Below are 19996 nucleotides of genomic sequence, written 5' to 3'. Positions count from 1 at the left end.
ATGTGCAACCCGTGTTATGGGACTAAAGTTTGTTTTGCTCCTTGTACCGGTAGAAATGCAAATTGTTTAGTATACATGTAAGTCCAGCATTGTGCTTAATAATACGTACACAGTCTACATGACCAACTTAAAGGGCGTAGTCCAACGCCTCTCCATGGAATTGTTGTGCATTTGTAAAAAGAAATCGGGTATGTTAATACATGCCTTTGTCTTCTTTAGTTGACCTGCGCACCATAGACCATGCTGATGAGCCAATTCTCGTAGACGACACTCCACCAATTGCTGGAGACTTGTTTGATGGACCCTACGCTGGTAAAGATCTTGTGTTTACCAAAGACAGAAATGAGGTAAATGGACTGACTGAGTGAATGATACTGCGGATCCTCTAAACAAGGATAAACGACTCATCTGTAGGATTGTCTACATATGTGTGATATGCCGCGTCCGCGCATAGAACAATGCATGGGACATGTAGAACAATGCGCATGCGCTCGATAGCTAGCTGGCACCCTACAAATTTGACTGTGCAGTCGTGCCGGCGTGCTCTTCTTGCATATGCCCATGCATGACGCCCAAGTGCTGTATCACGCATCTTACCAGAAATTTGGGAAAGTCGTTTATCCTTGTGTAGAGGATCCGTGATGATACTAATGTACAGATATGGAGTGCACATATCCACTCATAGTTAAAGGACACAGACTAATACCATAGGGAGTGTGTAATTAGAGAGTGATTGATTTGAACATGAGTCCGGACAAAATAAAAGTGATTTCAATATTACGTACTGTATCTGCTATAAAAGAATTCTAAGTTTTACTTGATTAGTGGATTATGTCTAATTTTCATGATATTTCCCTGCTTTGTTGCTCAGATTTGTGCCAATTGGCACAATTGGTATGACCCTGAGTCTGGAATCTTCTCCTACCTGTGGGTGGTAGGCACCCAGCCTGGCCTGAGAAACGTGGTAGACTTTGTCAAAGTGTCTCGTCGAGAGCACAGTGCCTGCTCTGGCTATGTGACCCTACAGCATGGGGAGACGTACTACTCGACACTTACAGCCTTCCATGGAGGAAATGATAAACTCAACGTGTCGGCTTCGTCAGATGGAGGTGATTGTCATTGTCAATACATTGTCACTGTGACCATTGTCACAATTGTAATTGTTGTCATCGTCATTTAATAATCATTGTCATCACTATACCATCACCATTACTGTCAAATTACCATCAACATCTTTGTCATTATAGCCGTTAGTTTATTTTCATCACCACCAATCATCACTATTACCGTCATCAAAATTGCCACTCTCATGTGTGTTTTAATCATTTACCTTTTCAGTGTACTGCCAATCTTAATCTGCTGATATAAGGACGTGTCTGTAATATGGTTTTGACATCATTATGTTCATAATCACAGTTATCATAATAATCATGAGATTGGGTGGATGACCATGTGGATTGGGTGGATTAACCTGTGGATTGGGTGGATTACCCTGTGGATTGGGTGGATTAACCTTTGGATTGGGTGGATTAACCTGTGGATTGGGTGGGTTAACCTGTGGATTGGGTGGATTAACCTGTGGGTAAGGGTGGCTGAGGGGTGGATTAGGGTAGCTGAGGGGTGGATTAGGGTAGCTGACCAGTGGCTTTGGGTAACTGACCGGTGGCTTTGGGTAGCTGATCGGTGGATTTGGGTGGCTGACTGGTGGCTTTGGTTGGCTAACCGGTGGCTGACCGGTGGCTTTGGGTGGCTGACTGCTGGCTTGGGTGGCTGATACACCATTGGCTTTGGGTGGCTGACCGTTGGCTTTGGGTAGCTGACCGTTGGCTTTGGGTAGCTGACCGTTGGCTTTGGGTGGCTGACTGGTGGCTTTGGGTGGCTGACCGTTGGCTTTGGGTAGCTGACCGTTGGCTTTGGGTGGCTGACCGTTGGCTTTGGGTAGCTGACCGTTGGCTTTGGGTAGCTGACCGTTGGCTTTGGGTGGCTGACTGGTGGCTTTGGGTGGCTGACCGTTGGCTTTGGGCTTTTAAGCCACGCCCACTAACAGTGCTGGCCAATTGGATTCCGATATTCCAGCATGCGTGACTTAGCACTAAAGAATGTCACCATACAGTTCATATTAACTCTTTCAGTGCCCGCGACATTTCAAAAGTTTAACCCTAAAGCGCCCAACTTCGAGCTTTTTTGTTAATTATTCAAAATTCTATAAAAAAAAAAAGTAAATAAGTTGTAATCACCAAACTTGTTGTATCTTGCTCTCTGGTATATTCTTGTTACCTTCAAAAGTCAATATTAGTCATGCACCTAGTAATAAACCCTGAAACACTCTCCTGAACACAGGGGAATTCCGCACTTTTGCAGAATATATGTGTGTCGCGTCTGATACCCCTCCTCATACAAACTCTGTTCATTATCATAAATATTGCCATGATTGTCACTTTTAGCACTATCATTATCATTTGTATCGGTATCCCAATGTTCGTCTTCTGACTCACCATCCAGTTCTGAAATATCCATGGATTATTCTGAATCAAAAAAGTAATCCCTTACCCTGTCCAAATCGGCGAAAAAATACACTGATTTTCTCTCTAGATAACATGCGAGCTCGGTTTATGGGCGCCGCCATTTTGTCAACAAATCGAAACTCAGTGTGACGCCCTCTCACAAGAACTCGAATATAAAAATAAATACAGGTCGTACATGCATATAATTGGTACCATTAGAAAGAGCGAGAGCGCCCCCTTTTGATAACATGTTACTCTCCTTGTACATGTACGAGGTTTGGCGATTTTAAGCACGGACATTACCTCGTACATGTTCGAGGTTGACGCTTTTGGACTAACAAATATACCTCGTACATGTACGAGTTTGGCACTGAAAGAGTTAATGTATAAAACGTATAGGCCTAGTTGATGACTCATCACAATATTAATATAATCAGTCATATGGGTCATAAAGTGATGTCTCTTTTCATCCTCTCAGTGACTGTGGATCTGACTCCACCACCGATACAAAATAGTGTCTACGATGGCTTACTGCCAGGACCTGCAGATTTGGACGTCTCCTCAATTATTGCGATCTGGATCATATATTGATATATTGGTATCTTCTATCTCCTCAGTGACTGTGGATCTGACTCCACCGATAAAAGGCAGTGTCTATGACGGCCTGCTGCCAGGACCTACAGATCTAGACTTCTCCTCAAGCCCAGCCACAGTGGAGGCTCAGTGGCAAGGATTCTCTGATCCTGAGTCTGGTATCGAAGACTACCAGGTTACTGTTTATCGCAAGCATGATGACAGGTGAAGATTAGCTTGAAAGGATTTGGACTTTCAGTTGATGTTACAGAAAGTTGCTGTTCTTTGATACTGAATGAAAAAGTTATTATTTTTGGAGGGAAATGTTTGAATTTATTTGGCTACCCATGCGATAGATGTGTAGATACACATCTAGCAGAAGGTAGTTGCGATATAACTGATTGGAGTGCTGTGGTCTGATGGTTAGGGTGTCTGACTCGTGTGCCATGGTACATGTGTTCCAACCCTGGTGGGGAACATGCATGTTGCTTGTGTTCTTGGGCAAGACACTTTACTACAATTGCCTCACTCCACCAAGGAGTATAAATGGGTAACTGTGAAGGTAAAGACCGGATTGGGCTGAATGCAAGTTGCTACAGAAAAATGGTCTCGTGACTGGTTCAACAGGGGTAATTATGAAAGGCTTTGAGACTTTGGTATAAAGCACTATGTAAGCACCACGGTATTGAGTTTTTGGGTGGTAAATGAGGGATTTGTCATTTTGATAATTTTATTTTATTCACATTGTGTAGTGCCAATCACACAAATGACTTTGAAGTCATCCATGAGACCGAGGCAGTGGGCATTGAGACATCCTCCATTGAGTGGCATCACTTCCATCTGCATCACAAGGACCAGGTCTATGTCAACCTACGCACCATCAACCAGGCACTGAATCACATCGATACTCCGACGAATGGGTTCTTGGTAGACCTGACTCCTCCAATGTTAAGAACTCTTGGAGATGGGCTGGTAGTGGGTCAAGATGCCGACTTCCAGGTGAGTCAACTTGACCTTGTAGGTCCAGGTGTGAATCCCATTGATACTCAAATGAATGGGTTCTTGGAAGAACTGACTTCCCCAATGCTGAAAACACTAGGAGATGGGCTGGTGGTGGGTCAAGATGCTGACTTCTAGGTAACTCAACATGACCATGTAGAGCCAGGTGTGAATCATATTGATACTCAAATGAATGGGTTCTTAGTAGACCTGACTCCTCCAAAGTTAAGAACTCTTGGAGATGGGCTGGTAGTGGGTCAAGATACTGACTTCCATGTGAGTCAACTTGACCTTGTAGGTCCAGGTGTGAATCACATTGATAGTCAAACGAATGGGTTCTTGGTAGACCAGAGTTCTCCAATACTGAGAACTCTAGGAGATGGGCTGGTGGTGGGTCAAGATGCTGACTTCCAGGTGAGTCAATTTGACCTTGTAGGTTCAGGTGTGAATCACATTGATACTCAAATGAATGGGTTCTTGGTAGACCTGACTCCTGCAATGTTGAGAACTCTAGGAGATGGGCTGGTGGTGGGTCAAGATGCTGACTTTCCAGGTAACTCAACATGACCTTGTAGATCCAGGTGTGAATCACATTGATACTCAAATGAATGGGTTCTTGGTAGACCTGACTCCTCCAATGCTGCAAATTCTGGGAGACGGGATGGAGGTGGTGAAAGATGCTGACTATCATCATTTAGATTAGGTTTAAAATTAAATTATGTGGTAAATAAAATCTTAATGGAGCTGACACCCAAACCCTTGACGATTGGCTGATGATTGGTCAAGATACTGACTTGCAGGTGAGTTGCATAATCATAATTGCAAGTTAAGGCTTCTTTCCTGTACCAAATGGCTCTACATTTTGTTAGTGAGTACATACAGCGATGATGGTCAATTACTGAAGTAGAAACCTTCATTTAATGCACATTATATAATGCAATCAGCGTTTGTTAAATGTTAATCAGCGTTTTCCTAAGCTCAGTGATGCTGAACTGAATAATATGGTGGACTGAATAAGTTGTCCACAATGCAGTTGAAAGTCTTTGGAATTACTGCATTGTAAAAGAAGTGAAGTTTTTCTGAGGTTGAGCAATATTCTTCTGGTGGGTTGAACAAGTTTCTTCGTAGATTTTATGCCGAGGTGCGTACTGCAACAGGAAAATTTGGCAACTGGATACCTATGAGGTATAGTAAAACAAATATAACATGGTTTATTTCGGGTGGATAACTGATATTAGCTCCCGTCGGCATTGAAAGATGACCAACTAGTTCCCTTTGCCTAGTTTGTCTACTTCCAATACCTCAGGGAGCTAATGTTGACTGTCCATCCTCAAACCATGTTATATTTGTGTCATTTTCTACCTTCATCTCCCTAGTCGCATTCTAACCATCTTGCTGTCCATTGGGACTACTTTGATGATGAGTCTGGCATCGAGTCCTTTGAGTTGGCGATCTATGAGATGAAAGAAGGAAACAAACACAAGATCTTCCCGATGGGTAAGTCCTGCTTTCTGAGATCCAATGAATACATTGCAGTATAAAATATTAGCTACATGTACTACTCCTTTTTGGTTTTTACAGCACGATGAGTGGTTGTTATTACGGATCCTCTACACAAGGATAAACGACTTCCCCAAATTCTGGTTACATGCGTGATACGGCACTCGGGCGTCGTTCGTGTGCATATGCAAGACGCGCACGCACGCATGCACGACTGCACAGTCAAATTTGTAGGGCGCCAGCTAGCTGTAGGGCGTGTGCGCGCACATTGTTCTACATGTTCTATTCGTTGTTCTATGCGCGGACGCGGCATATTACGCATGTAATCCATTCCATGCATTTTGTACACAAGCTCAGATTAGTCGTTTATTTTTGTGTAGAGGATCCGTGGTGTGACACGGTATGGTATTTTCCCTATTGTTTCTTGTTATGTTTTTCAGACAAAAATCCAAATAGTTTTGAATTGATTACTGACATCACGGCTCGATCCCATGTACAAGCTGGGCTGACACTGCAACCAGGGGCCCTGTACGTGACGCGAGTCAAGGCCAGGAACCAGGCCAAACTAGTTGCTTCTCATGAAACCAGTGGTATCAAGGTGGATCCTAGCCCTCCTTTGGTGAGTAGAGTTAAGATATTAATAATGGGTATTTATAAAGCGCACGCATCCACCATTATTGGTGCTCAAGGCGCTACATCATTATTACCTTGCTCATTGGGCCAGCGAAACATTCCAAATACCATCTCAACTCCCTGGGGAGTATACAGCTCAATGTTGCCACTTTGGCGCAAACCAGCTAAAATCAACCACAATAGCCATCTCTGCCCTCACAGGTACCCATTTACTCCTGGGTTGGGAGAAGCAATGAGTGACAAAGTGCCTTGCCCAAGGACACTCGCACCATAACCCCAGGCTGAACTCAAATCCACAACCTGCAGAATTACTCGCAGACCATGAATTCAATGCTCCAGACCATGACCATGACAACTATGAATAGTTGTCATGAGAGGGAAACCTTGTTATTAATCTGGACACAAGAGACAACCATTTGGAAGTGATGATTATCATTTTCATTGTACTTGACGAGAGTCTTACATACTAATGTGTCTTTGTAGTTTGTAAAAGATTTTGATCCATTTGATTTTGATTAAAGATGAGATATGTCCGTGGAGGCAATCTGGATGGAGAAGTGGAAGAAGTCATCAATGGATATTTGTATCAGAACAGTCTCAGCACCATCCAGGCCTCCTGGCTGGCTGTAGATGGAGAGAGTGGCATCAAGAGCTACTGGGTGGCAGTGGGAACTGCTCCAAGTCAGTATTACTTGTTGGTGTACAGCTAGCTTTGTGTATAACAAGCTAGATATATTGGCTGATTGGCTTAAAACACTGTGTCTACTTCACTCTACTTACCTGTAGAGCAACACTACTTATGCATATTCCCCCTACCGGCAGGTATTTTCGCTAAGAGTTATATACAATAGCGCCCTCTGGCGCCCTACCCATAACACCCCGCGGCATGCGTGCCTCGTGAGCGTCCTCTTTTCTCTTAGCGGCAGGTCGGGTAGGACGTGCGTGAAATAGCTCGCTGTTTGCCTCGTCATTTACTACCCTTTTTTGCGTTGAAGAGAAGTATTTAATAAAAGAGTTAATAAAACAACAGTTTGTAGAGTTTCTCATCATCTTCTTGGTTGTATTTATTTGATTATTTTGCAGCGTTTGGGGAGAACCGATCTGTCACAAACCGGGGGGAATTCCTCTCCCACGGGACGGACCGAGTTCTCGGGGGACTCTGCCGTTAACGCTACGTCGTTACCGCGGCAGCAGTCTCTCGTCCGGCATCCTCAGCCACAGTCGGCTGGGGGAGTTGGCAGTTCCGCCGATCAGTTAAGGGGACCTCGGTCACCTTCTCCGGTCAACTCAGGCGGAACACCCAAACTAAAGGCACACTCCGGCAAGGTTCCTCCAAAACATATCTCCTGTGCCGGAGCAAAGCCTAAGAACGGGCTCGGCAACGAGCGCCGCTGTGTCACCTGGCCCTCCCCCGATCACGGGGCAGCCCGAGGGGACTAGCCGTCACACTTCGGTGGGCTCTAGTCACCCGTATCCTCCCGACACAGTGCTGAACACCACTGGTTGTCGGGATGGGCTATTACACGGGCTACCGGTCCCTCCAGCGCTCACTCAGCCCACGGGGCCTGAGGCGCTGTCGGCCTCCCGACACAGTGCCGAACACCACTGGTTGTCGGGATGGGCTATTGCACGGGCTACCGGTCCGTTCAGCGCTCGCTCAGCCCACGGGGCCTGAGGCGCTGTCGGCCGGGTGCATTATGAGCGATACGGAGCCGGTCGCCCGGGGGGATCCTGGGCCGACGGCCCCCGTGCTAGCTCGCTCAGAGGGGCTACTCTCATCATCGGATTTTTTCCGTTGTTCGGGGGTCCCGGTGTCCCAGGTGTCTTCCGATTTTTCCTCGGACACACCTCGGGGCCGTTCTTCTAAGAACAAGAATAAGAAGAAGAAGGCTGCACGTCGATCGCGCCGTTCTTCTCCGGGTTCTGACGACTCCTCTAACCGGTCCCGCCGGGGCAAACGCTCCCGGGGGAGGACGCGGTTTCTAGAGCAGATTTCCTGCAGGCTTTTCAGTCGATTTCCGATACGCTATCGGCTATGTCGGCAGGCCGCCGGGCGGGCCCTATTGGGGGCCCCCCTGCAGTGGTGGACTACGGCCCACAACCATCGGTCGTTGGGCCCGCATCGCAGTCTTCAGTCACCGGTCACGCTTGAGTGACCCGCGTACAAAGGGACTTACCGCACAGTTAGCCGTGCTCCTGGAGTCTTTATCTGCAGTGAATGCTTCATAGTCGTCATTAATTGGTCACGATTGCGTGGCCCAAGCGCAACGACGTACATGTACTAAAATGAAAAAAAAAAAAACACATGTTCATACATGTACATGTATACCACACATGGTTGCGCGCTATACCGGAAGCCCGGCCTACGGCGAATGGGACTTCACATTCGCCGGCCGTGGACCACGGTCGCGTGGTCCGGAGACAACGGGACCTACCGCACACAGTTAGCCGTGCGCCAGGATTCCCGCTTGTGTTTAGTCTTCTCCATCTGCATAATATTAGGTATATTATCTCCGAGGGTGTTGCCCAGCCATCACCGCGTGGTTCTGTACAACTAGCCCCTCCAGACGGCTCTCGGTCATCGGGGTCATTTTGGCCTTCGCATTCGGCTGATTCATCCGATAATGACGGAGAATCAGACCGGTTACAATGGCTGTCCATCGCGGAAACGAAATTCCGTTTGCTGCAGAGGGACATTATACGGGTACTTAAGTTACCCTCCGCCGATGAGCCCCCTCCGCCCGATCACAAAAATTGTCAAATCAAGCGCAGGACGGGCTCCGAATCTAACAAGGACAAGGTGTTCCCCATACCTCCGTTGGATCAAATGTGAAACACATCGACAGCGGACAAAGTGGTGTCCATTTCTCTGGCGGGAACGTCTTTATTATTTTTCTAATCCGGGCGAGTTTATTGCACCGATCCCACCGCGGCATACGCTACCGGGATGAGGACTCGGTTTTTCGGCCCACTCATTACAAGCCTTGCAATTGTTCTCGGCTTTATTATCGGTCATACATGTACAATGTACACTGTATACGTCTTATACACGTACATGTACATGTACAATGTATTGCCAGGCGGGCACGTTAATGAAACGTCCGTCTTCGTTCAGTTGCGAGCCGTGAACTCTGTAGCCCTCTACATTAATCACGGTTGGGTGACTCAAGGACAATGGGACACGCCGCGCTGGGCTTAGCCGTGCGGCGGTGTTTCTTGCTGTACTGAGATCGCTACATTTTTCATGTACATTGTACATGTGTGCATTACTTGTGTATGTACACTGTCCATTGTCTCCGAGGGAGTTGTTCAACAGCTGACTGTGGCCGTGTGCAACTCGTCCCTTCAGAGGTGTTTTACGGTTCTCGTTTACGGGGTCTATTCGACTCTTGCAGGCATGTTGTGGACCACATTCGAAAGATTGTGCCTGTATTCAAACTGCCTGCTGCTCTTCAAGCAATTAATGTGATCATTACCGTTTTCCGTTAGCGAAAGTCGGTATTTTTGTTGTTGTTGTCACATCTTCCCTCTTCAATGCAGCTAAGTACAAGCTGCCAGCAGTAGAGGGACCCCATTATTCAAGCGGCTCTTCGTAAATAATACTCGCAGAAGCTTGCATACACTTTGCAGTAGAATAATAAAGTGGGTTCGGCGATACGCGTTCAGCCTCCCTCTTTACCCTCATGAAGTACATTAGGTTTAATGTTTTAATCTTGACTCGACAGTCTTAGCGGACGTGTTGACCGCTATTTTCATTATCAATTTCACAGTCTGCACTCAGTACTCTATAATTTTACACAAGTGCAGACCCTAGCAATCTTGGCCCGCCGAGGTAACATGATTGATGAACTGTTTCTCCCGTCAAAGGGCGCCCGCCAAAGATTCGAGTCCCACCTTTTAAATTTTTAACAGACAAAGATCTTTCTTTTGCGGTGGATATCGATGTTTACACAACAATGTACATCCATATTGGTCGATGTCGACTACATGTGGGCCAGCGCAGGTGAAGAACAAACAGTTGTTTGTTTTCTCAACTGCATACCTCTTGAAGTTGGCCCAGAGGATTTTGTGGGGCCCCATGTCACATAGGATAATGTAACAACGATTTCGATTCGGCTTCAGTTGTTTTGATGATTTCCATAAGTGACCTACCTGACTCATGACGACCTCCACCCATCTGTCTCGTAGGAGCTCGTCAGAGAGACTTTGAGGCTGACATCAATAACATCGGGCCAGCACAGTGTTGCGCCCGTCTTGTATTTCCCTTGGAAAGATGTTGATGAGATTTAGTCGACTGTCTAACACATCAGCATGGGGAATGAGCCTTGGCCTGAAGGGTACACAACTGCAACTCATTTTCAGGCCAGAGCACTGAGAATTTCACGTTGTTCAAACCAAGATTCTCGCTGCAACTTCATGGTGGCTCCATCCAGCCTTTTTTCCGCCTCACTCCTGGCCTCTGCTCAGATAGTAAAGGCGATATGACTGCGCCGTGGAAACAAAGATTGGTGGCATTCACCTATTTGCTTGTATCGGCCCAGTCCTCACTGCATTCAGTGCAGGCCATGACCTGACTTGTGCAGTACCTCCTGTGGTTCGGCGTTGCCAACCTCACAAGGGTGGGCCTCTCACAGATTGCAGCCCAATTCATTAACTGTCATGGCGAACATGTTACGCTGCCAGTTAACTGCCCACCACACGCATCTAGTGGAGGATTGGTGAGGCCCTGTGTGAGCATCATTCAAGTTCCATTAACATACTTGAGATGCTGGCAGTCTCGGAGAAACTGCGATGTTACTTCTATATTCGATGTTGTGCCAGATGATCCTGGTTCGATGTGACTTTGACGCAGTTGTAGTTTACATCGACGACCAGGTGGGCAGGCAGCCTGCACACCTGTGTACACTCACTTGAGAAATACCCCATTGGGGTTTTTTCCTCAAAGCTTCTTGCTTTCGACGGTCCTCCTCCCAAGCAAGGACAACTAACCACATGTCAATCTGGCTTGTTTCATGAACTAGTCACAGATTTCCAGGCTAATGCCTGAGGGTTCCTAACCCCTATACATGTACATGGCACGCGAATACGATGGTGGTGAAGACGGTCAGGCTACTTATATACACCTTCCTGTCGTCTTCCTCTTATTCCTCGGGTACTTAATCAACTGGAGCAGAAGGATGACAAGGTCCTCTTCTTAACTCCATGTTGACCTCATTGATTGGTTTTCCAGGGTTATAACCATTCCCTTGGTTCACCAGTTGGAGGTACAAATGTTCTTCCGAGCAGAACAATATTCTGTTCCAGCACAGCTTGGGTTTCCTTCTCCCAGCTCCGCAGGAATTTCTCCTGATGTACTGGATGCTGTAATGCTCTCCTGTTCACATCAGACCTTTCTCAAACAAGCTATGGCTTTTACAGCCTGCACTTGAGGGACTTCTAACATGACAGTAGATTACTTAATGTTAGTCAGTTGAACGTCCGTGTCAGTTAACTTAAGGGGATGTTTTAACACCCCTGAATTGCAGGACCTCTTCAACACCTTCTTATCCAAAAGTGTTATAGAGATCTTTAAAGTTCTGTGAACCAGTGAACAATCTCACATCTGTTTCATTGGTTCCTATGGTTGCCTTTTTTCTTTTCTGTTTTGTAAGCAGTTGTTACTTCTTGGTATACATGTAGTAAAGATCTGTTTTCTGTATAATGGAGACGGACCACATCTGATGGGAACCGAGTGTGCCCATCCGATTCCTTACGGGAGGATTTTTGTTTTTTAACTAAGAATGTCGGAGTCCTCTTTACCTCCGGACATCTTTGTTCTAGGCATCAAATCATTGTCCATTCCAGATGGAAAATGTTGGTGCCGCTCATGACTTTGGCGTCTGATCCTTAAGGAAGGTTTTTTGAACTAAGACGGTCGGAGTCCTCTTTTGCCTCCGGATGTCTTTGTTCTGGGCATCAAATGATTCTTGTCTGTTTCAGACAGCGAATGTTGGTGCTGATCATGACTTGATGTCTGCTCCCTAAGGAGGGATTTATACTAAGGACTGTCAGAGCCCTCTGGGCCTCCGGACGTCTTTGTTCCGGGCATCAAATCATTCTTGTACGGACGGAGAATTTTTGGTGCCAATCATGACTTAAACGTCGTACATTAGCTGCACTGGGACGCTTTGAATCGGTCACTTGCAGTTACAAATGTAATTGTCACGACAACCCTGCCATACCAACAGGCTTCTCGCGACACGTATTTGTCATGACAACCCTGCCATACAAGCAGACTTCTCGTGACATGTTTTTTGTCATGACGACCCTGCCATACAGGCAGGCCTTTCATGACATGTATTTATCATGGTGACCCCACCATACCTGCAGGCTTTCATGACAAGATTGCCTGAAGGTTGGCTACGGTCATCCATGAAACCACGGACATATCAACGGCAGAATCCGTGTGATTGGTCCGCATGCACAAAATAAAAGGCAGAGCATGGGAGAACAGTGTTGAGGGCGACTGACTGAGCCCCACTATGTTCTCAAGACATTTTCAGACCGGAGACCTCCCCAGCATTGGTGTCTCCTAACTCTGATTCTTTATTGAACTCTGTACATGTACATGTGCATATTATAGTGTCTATATGTACCATGTCATGATGTTTTGTCTTTCATGATAATTCTTATTTTGTGTGCCCCACCGAACTCTTATATGTAGGTATCGGTGGGCTGTAATTCATTACGTGTGATTCCCACGGGGATCACATCTCTGTTGGCATGTTGAGGCTACCATTATGACTAATGTCTTTATCATGCCGACCTTTTTGGGCTGCCTTGTCCACCCACATGTGGAGTGACGGGCCCATCCAGGGTTTACGCGTATTGTTACGTGCCCCTGTGAAAACACAATAGCATCTCGCATGACCCACCTCCTTGACGGTGCTAGTCTATGCATAAGTAGTGTTGCTCTACAGGTAAGTAGAGTGAAGTAGACTCCCCCCCCCCACAGAAGTGTGGTTGGGGTCTACGAACGAATACTTACCTGTAGAGCATCCCTCCCCCCTACCCCACTCTTCTCGATGCCTTGGGTACTTTGTTGTATTCCGACTTAGCGCTCGAGAAAAGAGGACGCTCACGAGGCACGCATGCCGCGGGGTGTTATGGGTAGGGCGCCAGAGGGCGCTATTGTATATAACTCTTAGCGAAAATACCTGCCGGTAGGGGGAATATGCATAAGTAGTGTTGCTCTACAGGTAAGTATTCGTTCGTAGACCCCAACCACACTTCTGTGGGGGGGGGGATTTAAGTGTATCTATTTGAGATAGTTAATTTTGTGTTAAACAAGATCAAATGTGCCTGACATGTTGTTCACATTCATATTTTTCTTGTGATTGATATGATGAATGATCATACAGGACGAGCCAAAAAGAAGGACACCCAAATAGGGCCCCCTAGTTTTTTGGAAGAAATTCTGCATTTAGTGCTTTTCAAGATATTTTACTTTATGTACTTTATGTACTTTTCTAGTTATGGATTAATGAACCCAAACATCATTTTTTTTTAACCTTGTCCACGGATCATAATAAGGGTAAGTGATACTCCAAACAGATGCCTTTTGTCATAGCTCAGAAGAATAGCTTGTGACTGGAGGACTTGTGTTTGGAAAATATGAGGATGGTTGTCTGATATCTTGATAAATGATATTTTTGTTCTAGATTCTCAAAACATCCAACAGTTCACCTCCCTGGGCTCTAAGAGAAGTTGTGTCCTATCAGACCTGAATCTCCAACTTACTGACCCATCAACATGCAGTGATGAGGCATTCACTGTGGGTTGTCAGCCCGTCTACTACGTGTGTGTCAAGAGTCAGAATGGTGCAGGAGCATTTAGTGACGTCATTTGCTCCTCACCAATCAGAGTGGTGGAGGAAGATCAGACAGGTTGGTTGTTAAAATTGTAATTTAGGAAAAAGGGATATCTGCTTTCAATGTCAAGGCTCAAAATTGTACCTGTTTTCTGCAGTTGTGGTATTTGCAGTCTAAGGGAGCAAATATTATTGTTTGAAGCACCAAGAGGCAATCAGACACACAAACACACGCAGACAGTTGTGTTTTACTATGGGTTCCGTGCGCCAGCAAAAGAGGGCGCCCTTTTACCACTTTTGAGAGCCCCTTGGATGGGTCACACAGCTTGTGCATACTGTACTGTTGTGGTTGGCGCGAAGTACGCACGACTTCCTGAATGTGCCAAAGCTGTTAGCCACAGCGACGTTTCGCTTGAGTATTAGGTGTCGTCGTCACATGAATACATTTGAATTCATCTTGGGATGGTTTCCCAGACTAATCCCGCCCCCCAATAACTTTGGATCCTTCGAAATATGCAGTGGATGGACCAGGAACCAGTCTAGGTCTCCTCCAACTCTCCTTTTCTGGCCATTGAAGGGGTACTTGTGCACGGAGCCCATACTCTTGAGGACAATGCTTTGTGTTTCCCTTTGTCCCTGTAATATAACACTCTCCCAAAGACTAAGCACACAAACTTACTATAGGACCGTTTCCAACAAAAGACCCAATTCCCGAGGACTGAAAGGATCTGTTGTTCTTCCTTTGTGTGTTGGTCCTCGGGGTTATGTAGAGCTAATACACCCAGTCGTATTCACACCGTCAGTGGCGTAGCCACCGGGGGGGCGTGGGGGGGGGCGACCGCCCCCCCATGAAACCTTGTCGCCCCCCCCCCAGTCGCCCCCACTGAGATTTTGAGTTTCTAAAAAAAATATCATTGATCTACATGACGCCATGGGCCCTATTATGTACTACAATGTATCTTTTGCTTAGAAAATATTGGTTAAAGTGGTCAGAAATTGCCTCAGATAGCACCACAGAGCATTTAGAATCCAGAATTCTGGTAGCTGATTCAATGACCCCAACCTCGAAAACAATGTTCACAAAATTTTCTTATGCCTTTAGCTGAGAAAACCTCGAAATTTATGTTTAAATTATTATCTTTTGTGCTAAGATAAATTATTGGTTAGAGTGGTAAGAAATTGCCTCAGATCACACCACAGAGCATCGAAAATCCAATTTTTTTAGGGGCCCTTAAGCGGGCCCCGTACCCCACGCCAATAGCTCAGAATACCGATAGCTGATTAAATGTCTCCAACCTCGAAAACGATGTTCAAATAATTATCTTTTGCCAAGAAAATATTAGTTAAAGCATGGAGAAAAGTCGTAAGAAATTGCTTTAAATCACACCACAGAACATCTAGAATCCAATTTTTTTCGGGGCCCTTAAGCGGGCCCCGAACCCCACGCCGTAAGGGCTTCAAGCTTCGCACTTGCATCAGTTATGATCAAGGTATGTCCCCCCCCCCCCACTTTTGAGAAGCGATTGACGCCCCTGCTTGACGCCCCCCCATGAAATGTTCCAGCGCCCCCCCCCCCCCCCCCACACTGAAAAATTCCTGGCTACGCCACTGCACACCGTCGATCGGGGACATACTACTGTCCCTCTTTTGTTTGTACCTTAACTTTTTAGGAAGTCTCCCATATGTTTTGTACACAACCCCAATCGCGGACGTATGCTGGGAATTGCGGACGATATTGTTCTATTTTGTTCTCTGGCATTTTTCGTCCACGGTTTGAATGCCTGAACACGCCCACCTAGTCTGGTTTTACTATGCTTCCATAGACATAATTATTCCCTTCTTTTGTTTTTATTGTTTGGACTTCTAAAAATACTTTTTAAAAATGTCCTGACATATTGGTACTCTTAACCATACATGTACATCCAATCTTCTCAAAATCTAACACAGCGTACCTGATGTACATGACTTTGAAATTGATTACACTCCTATGAACAGGTACAAGCCAGCTAGACTGGTTCCCTGACCTTACAATTCAAGGACGTCCATACATTGCTCTGTTTCATCTTAAGTGGGGTCGGGGAACCAGACTACAGGAACTTGATTCCTTTTTTTTTTTTTCAGAATCTACGAACACAAAACTTCAACCAAGTCAGTGTAATAAAATGCTGACCCCCCAATCCATTCATTTCTGAAACTTACAGCAAAAGCAAAATTGTGTATATTCCCTGTAAGTGCTAGCTTAAGGACCGAGACGTTGCAATTTGGCCTGACATTATATGTGCCTGACATTCCTGTTTGGTTTACTTGTACGGGTAGGTTAACATTTTTGCAGATTTAGTAAAGTTCACAGCTTTGCATTAGTTTGTTTGAGTACATTATACAACTGAATCTGCCCGTTTTTTTGGTAGGTTATGTGACTGATGGCCCAAGTATGGTACAGGATATAGATGCACAACACGAGAAAACAACAGTCTCCCTCTGGTTTGATGACTTTGAGGTAAAACGTTTCTCAGTATGACCTTGATCTTTTTATGTGTCATTTTTAAAGTCTTGCTGAATAAATATGTTCCATATACCTTTTTCATTTATGTATTGGAATAGTTCCCAACTGCATATTGCTTTATGCAAATTGTTACATGTATATATGCAAATTGTTATATGTGCAAATTGTTATATAAGCAAATTGTATAGCTCCTCAATTCCTCATTATATGATCTAAGCTATAGACAAATCCGGTGGCATCCATTTCTGCGGTGGCACAAGATTTGCTCGAGTCATGCTCCGGTAGTACTCACGCCCCCTGAGCTCTTTCGACCAATAGGAATACCTCGTCTTTAAGAAAGCCTGCAGCATGCGCGTGAGTGTGACACCACCGCAGTTCCGCCGCAGTAAAAGCTTTTAATTCTTGTCGCCAGATTCCACTATAGTGAACTGAATTTTCATCAAAATGAATTTTCTGTGTTGATTTTAGTCCTTGAAACTGATTTTGCTCAGAAACATGTTGCTATTAAAATTGTAATTACTAATTGCAGAGTTATCATTAGTATGCATCAATGGTGGAATTTTCTATATAAAAAAGAGTGATATTTTTATTTGTTGACCACAGAGTCAACTGCATGGCATCTCTCACTATGAATGGGCAGTGGGTACAACACCTGGTGGCGAGGACGTCCAACCTATGACCTCTGATGGAATAGTGCCTGGCAGTGATGACGATGTACAAGGTATGCTTGCCAATGTGTTGCCTGTTACTTAGGCTTGAGATCCCTTACCGCCCGGTTCCCAGACGGTCTGGGCTAAGCCTCGCCCACTCCGAGAAAGGGATTGGGACTCCTCTCCAAAGTGGGCGAGCTCGGATTAAGAGAACGAAGTACAAGTCTGACTGGTGGGCCCTCTCCTGAACCTAACAAAAGAAGCAATTTGCAAGGCGATAATCCTCACTGCTGGGTAACAAAGACCCGGCAAATCAAAGGGCGCGCCGCCGGTAATCCCTCCGGTGGACTGCTATTGTTGGTGACCCATTGCCCTCGCAGGCCTATTGAAAAGCTTGAGTGATCAGTAAACATGGGTTTCAATTAGTTACGTGGTACGTTTTTCTCCCCTTAAATGTGTACAAATGTATATGGACTTGCACCGATGAATCCCTGAATCTGACTTTTAAAGCAAACGGGGTTGGTATTTTGTTCAGTATTAAGATCAGAATTCCCCAGTTTGTTCTATTTACGTGCATTAATTTATTGTTTTCGTTCAACAGATAGTCCAAAGGCAGGAAAGGGAAAGAGGTATACCGATGATGAACAATAATAAAGATGGAGAGCTTTCAACCTTTGATTTTCTTTTCGTCTTTTCGTTTTATTGTTGTTATTACCATTACCTTTATTATTTTCCCTTGATCTATTCTGATGGTGGTGTGAACATTTCTTCGTGATGATGATAAAAGCCACCGAAGATCATTAATTACACAGAAAACTTTTTGTAAAAAAGCATAAAAAAATAAACAACTGTATCCGTAATCTAGTGATAATCATAGCCAGGGCAAACCATAGTTGGCCAGGCGCTGTGATCCTCGAACAATAACCATTAATCCGTTGATAGCGACCAAGAGAGCCACTCCAGTCAACCAAGCTCACGCTTGAATAACCGAGCGTTTATACCGATCGGGAGCTACAGAGTGGGTCATTCCCACCCGCTTCTCGAGCGTCATGCTTGAATAAAAAAGTGCCCAGTATGCATACCGATCGGGGCTACCGAGTGGGCCACTTCATACCGATCGGGGGTCAAGCCCGCCCGCTTCTATTCTCAAACGGGTATCAGACTTTTCTGTTTAAAATGCGTATGCATTAACGTGAATAAGGGGCAAGTGCGGTGTTGTAGTCTAAAATTCAAAAACATCACGTTATTATCACACGCAAAACAATTCATGTTCGTCATATGGGGAATACTTTATTTCAATCAATACAGAATGAGGTATTTCGTACATTTGATCAATTCCGAGAATATAGATATCGAACATCGTAGTTCGAAAAATTCACAGAAAAAAATTCACACCTTGATCATCTAGCTTTTAACCATTGTTCATATATAGAACTTTGCAAACTAGGCAGTTTTATCAAGTTTATTTGTCAAATGATTTCATGCAAACATAAAATACTTGCATTCTATGAAGATAGAAAAGAATAAAATTCCACACCAACCCAACCTGAGTTGGGCGCTGTAATCCTCGAACAATAACCACTAATCCGTTGATTACAGCTATTGTTGTGACCAAGAGGGCCACTCCAGCAGGCAACCGAGCGTCACGCTTGAGTAACCGGGCGGGTACAGTGTTCGAAGCGGGCGGCAGCTTACTGGGCGGGCCGAGCTCGCCCGGTTCTTGAACGGTCCTATTCCGGATCTCATTCCTTACTTGGATGAGATGGATGTTTGTATTTACCTAGATGTCTGGTGCACAGGCTTATCTCCATGAGTCCCTGTCACGTAACTCACTGAGGGGTTGACAGGTGGTAATTTCAGTTGTGAAGGATATTTGATTCGCACACAATGTGTATCCTACTGGCAGTCTTTGTACATTGTGACGTATGATGAAAACATATACTGAGACATATTGGACGGGAAAAGTGAAGGTGGGATGGTTTGTTCAAAACTCAGCTCCGTCCACTCTTTGCAGCCCCTCTGGGAGGGCTAGGTTTCTCTCGACTCCAGCTTTGAAGGCAGAGTGGGCTATTTTTGTCATATTTCAGAACGGTGAGTAGAGAGGGAGTTGTTTTAGTTGGGTCAGCGGTTGGGCACCTGGTGGCAGCTGTGCATTCACGTGTGGGCGGTCGTTATCGTAGATTAGAAAGATCGGCTCATCCTGGGAAAAACATGTTCTCGATAAGATGGTGTATTGGTCCGACCTCACCAGAAACTGCAAAAGTTACTTTGCAATTGTGACCATGTTGAACACTCTTCTAGTTGGGGCTCCATGAAGGGCTTGTCCGAACAAACGTCTTATCCGAACATAGCCTGTCTCGTCGATGAAGACACAGTAGGCTAACACACCATGGTGTAGAAACCACTGTCTGTACTCAACCACCATGTTAAGTACACGTCGGGAGTTCCTTGCTTCAGGCACCTCCTCTGCTATAGCTTCAGGGTCATCAACATGCCATCCAAAGCTTGAGCAATAGTGCTGGAAGAAACAGGCAGCTTGTCAGGGAGGGCATGCTCTGGGTCTTCTTTCTTTTGCTTTAGAGTTAGAAGGGGTTGAAGTCTAGCAGGTGTTGGAAGCTCATTCCTCATTTCTTCGTCCATCTTGATGTTGTGAGCCCCTCCTGTTGGCCGTCTTTGACGGTGACCAGTGAGTAGATAATTGACCACGATGGATCTGGCAGTCGCTCTCTTGATTCCCAGAGTATCCGCTAGCGCTAGATAATCGGCATCGTTGTTCTCAAATGCC

The 19996-nt window shown here is 45.4% G+C and overlaps 1 protein-coding gene across 1 annotated transcript in view; it reads left to right on the top strand.

Annotated features, from left to right (window-relative positions):
- Window positions 1–19996, top strand: part of LOC119733236 — a 172693-nt gene that overhangs the window by 96552 nt on the left and 56145 nt on the right. Inside the window, 10 exon segments of the mRNA XM_038206825.1 lie at window positions 220–347; window positions 872–1109; window positions 3122–3302; window positions 3830–4076; window positions 5453–5573; window positions 6017–6195; window positions 6731–6890; window positions 13910–14134; window positions 16467–16555; window positions 17165–17282. Coding sequence (XP_038062753.1) covers window positions 220–347; window positions 872–1109; window positions 3122–3302; window positions 3830–4076; window positions 5453–5573; window positions 6017–6195; window positions 6731–6890; window positions 13910–14134; window positions 16467–16555; window positions 17165–17282 — 1686 coding nt within the window.

The sequence above is a fragment of the Patiria miniata genome, unplaced genomic scaffold (genome assembly GCF_015706575.1).
Source record: "Patiria miniata isolate m_02_andy unplaced genomic scaffold, ASM1570657v1 HiC_scaffold_1, whole genome shotgun sequence".
Classification (NCBI taxonomy): domain Eukaryota; kingdom Metazoa; phylum Echinodermata; class Asteroidea; order Valvatida; family Asterinidae; genus Patiria; species Patiria miniata.
This window is presented reverse-complemented; position numbering and strand designations above follow the sequence as displayed.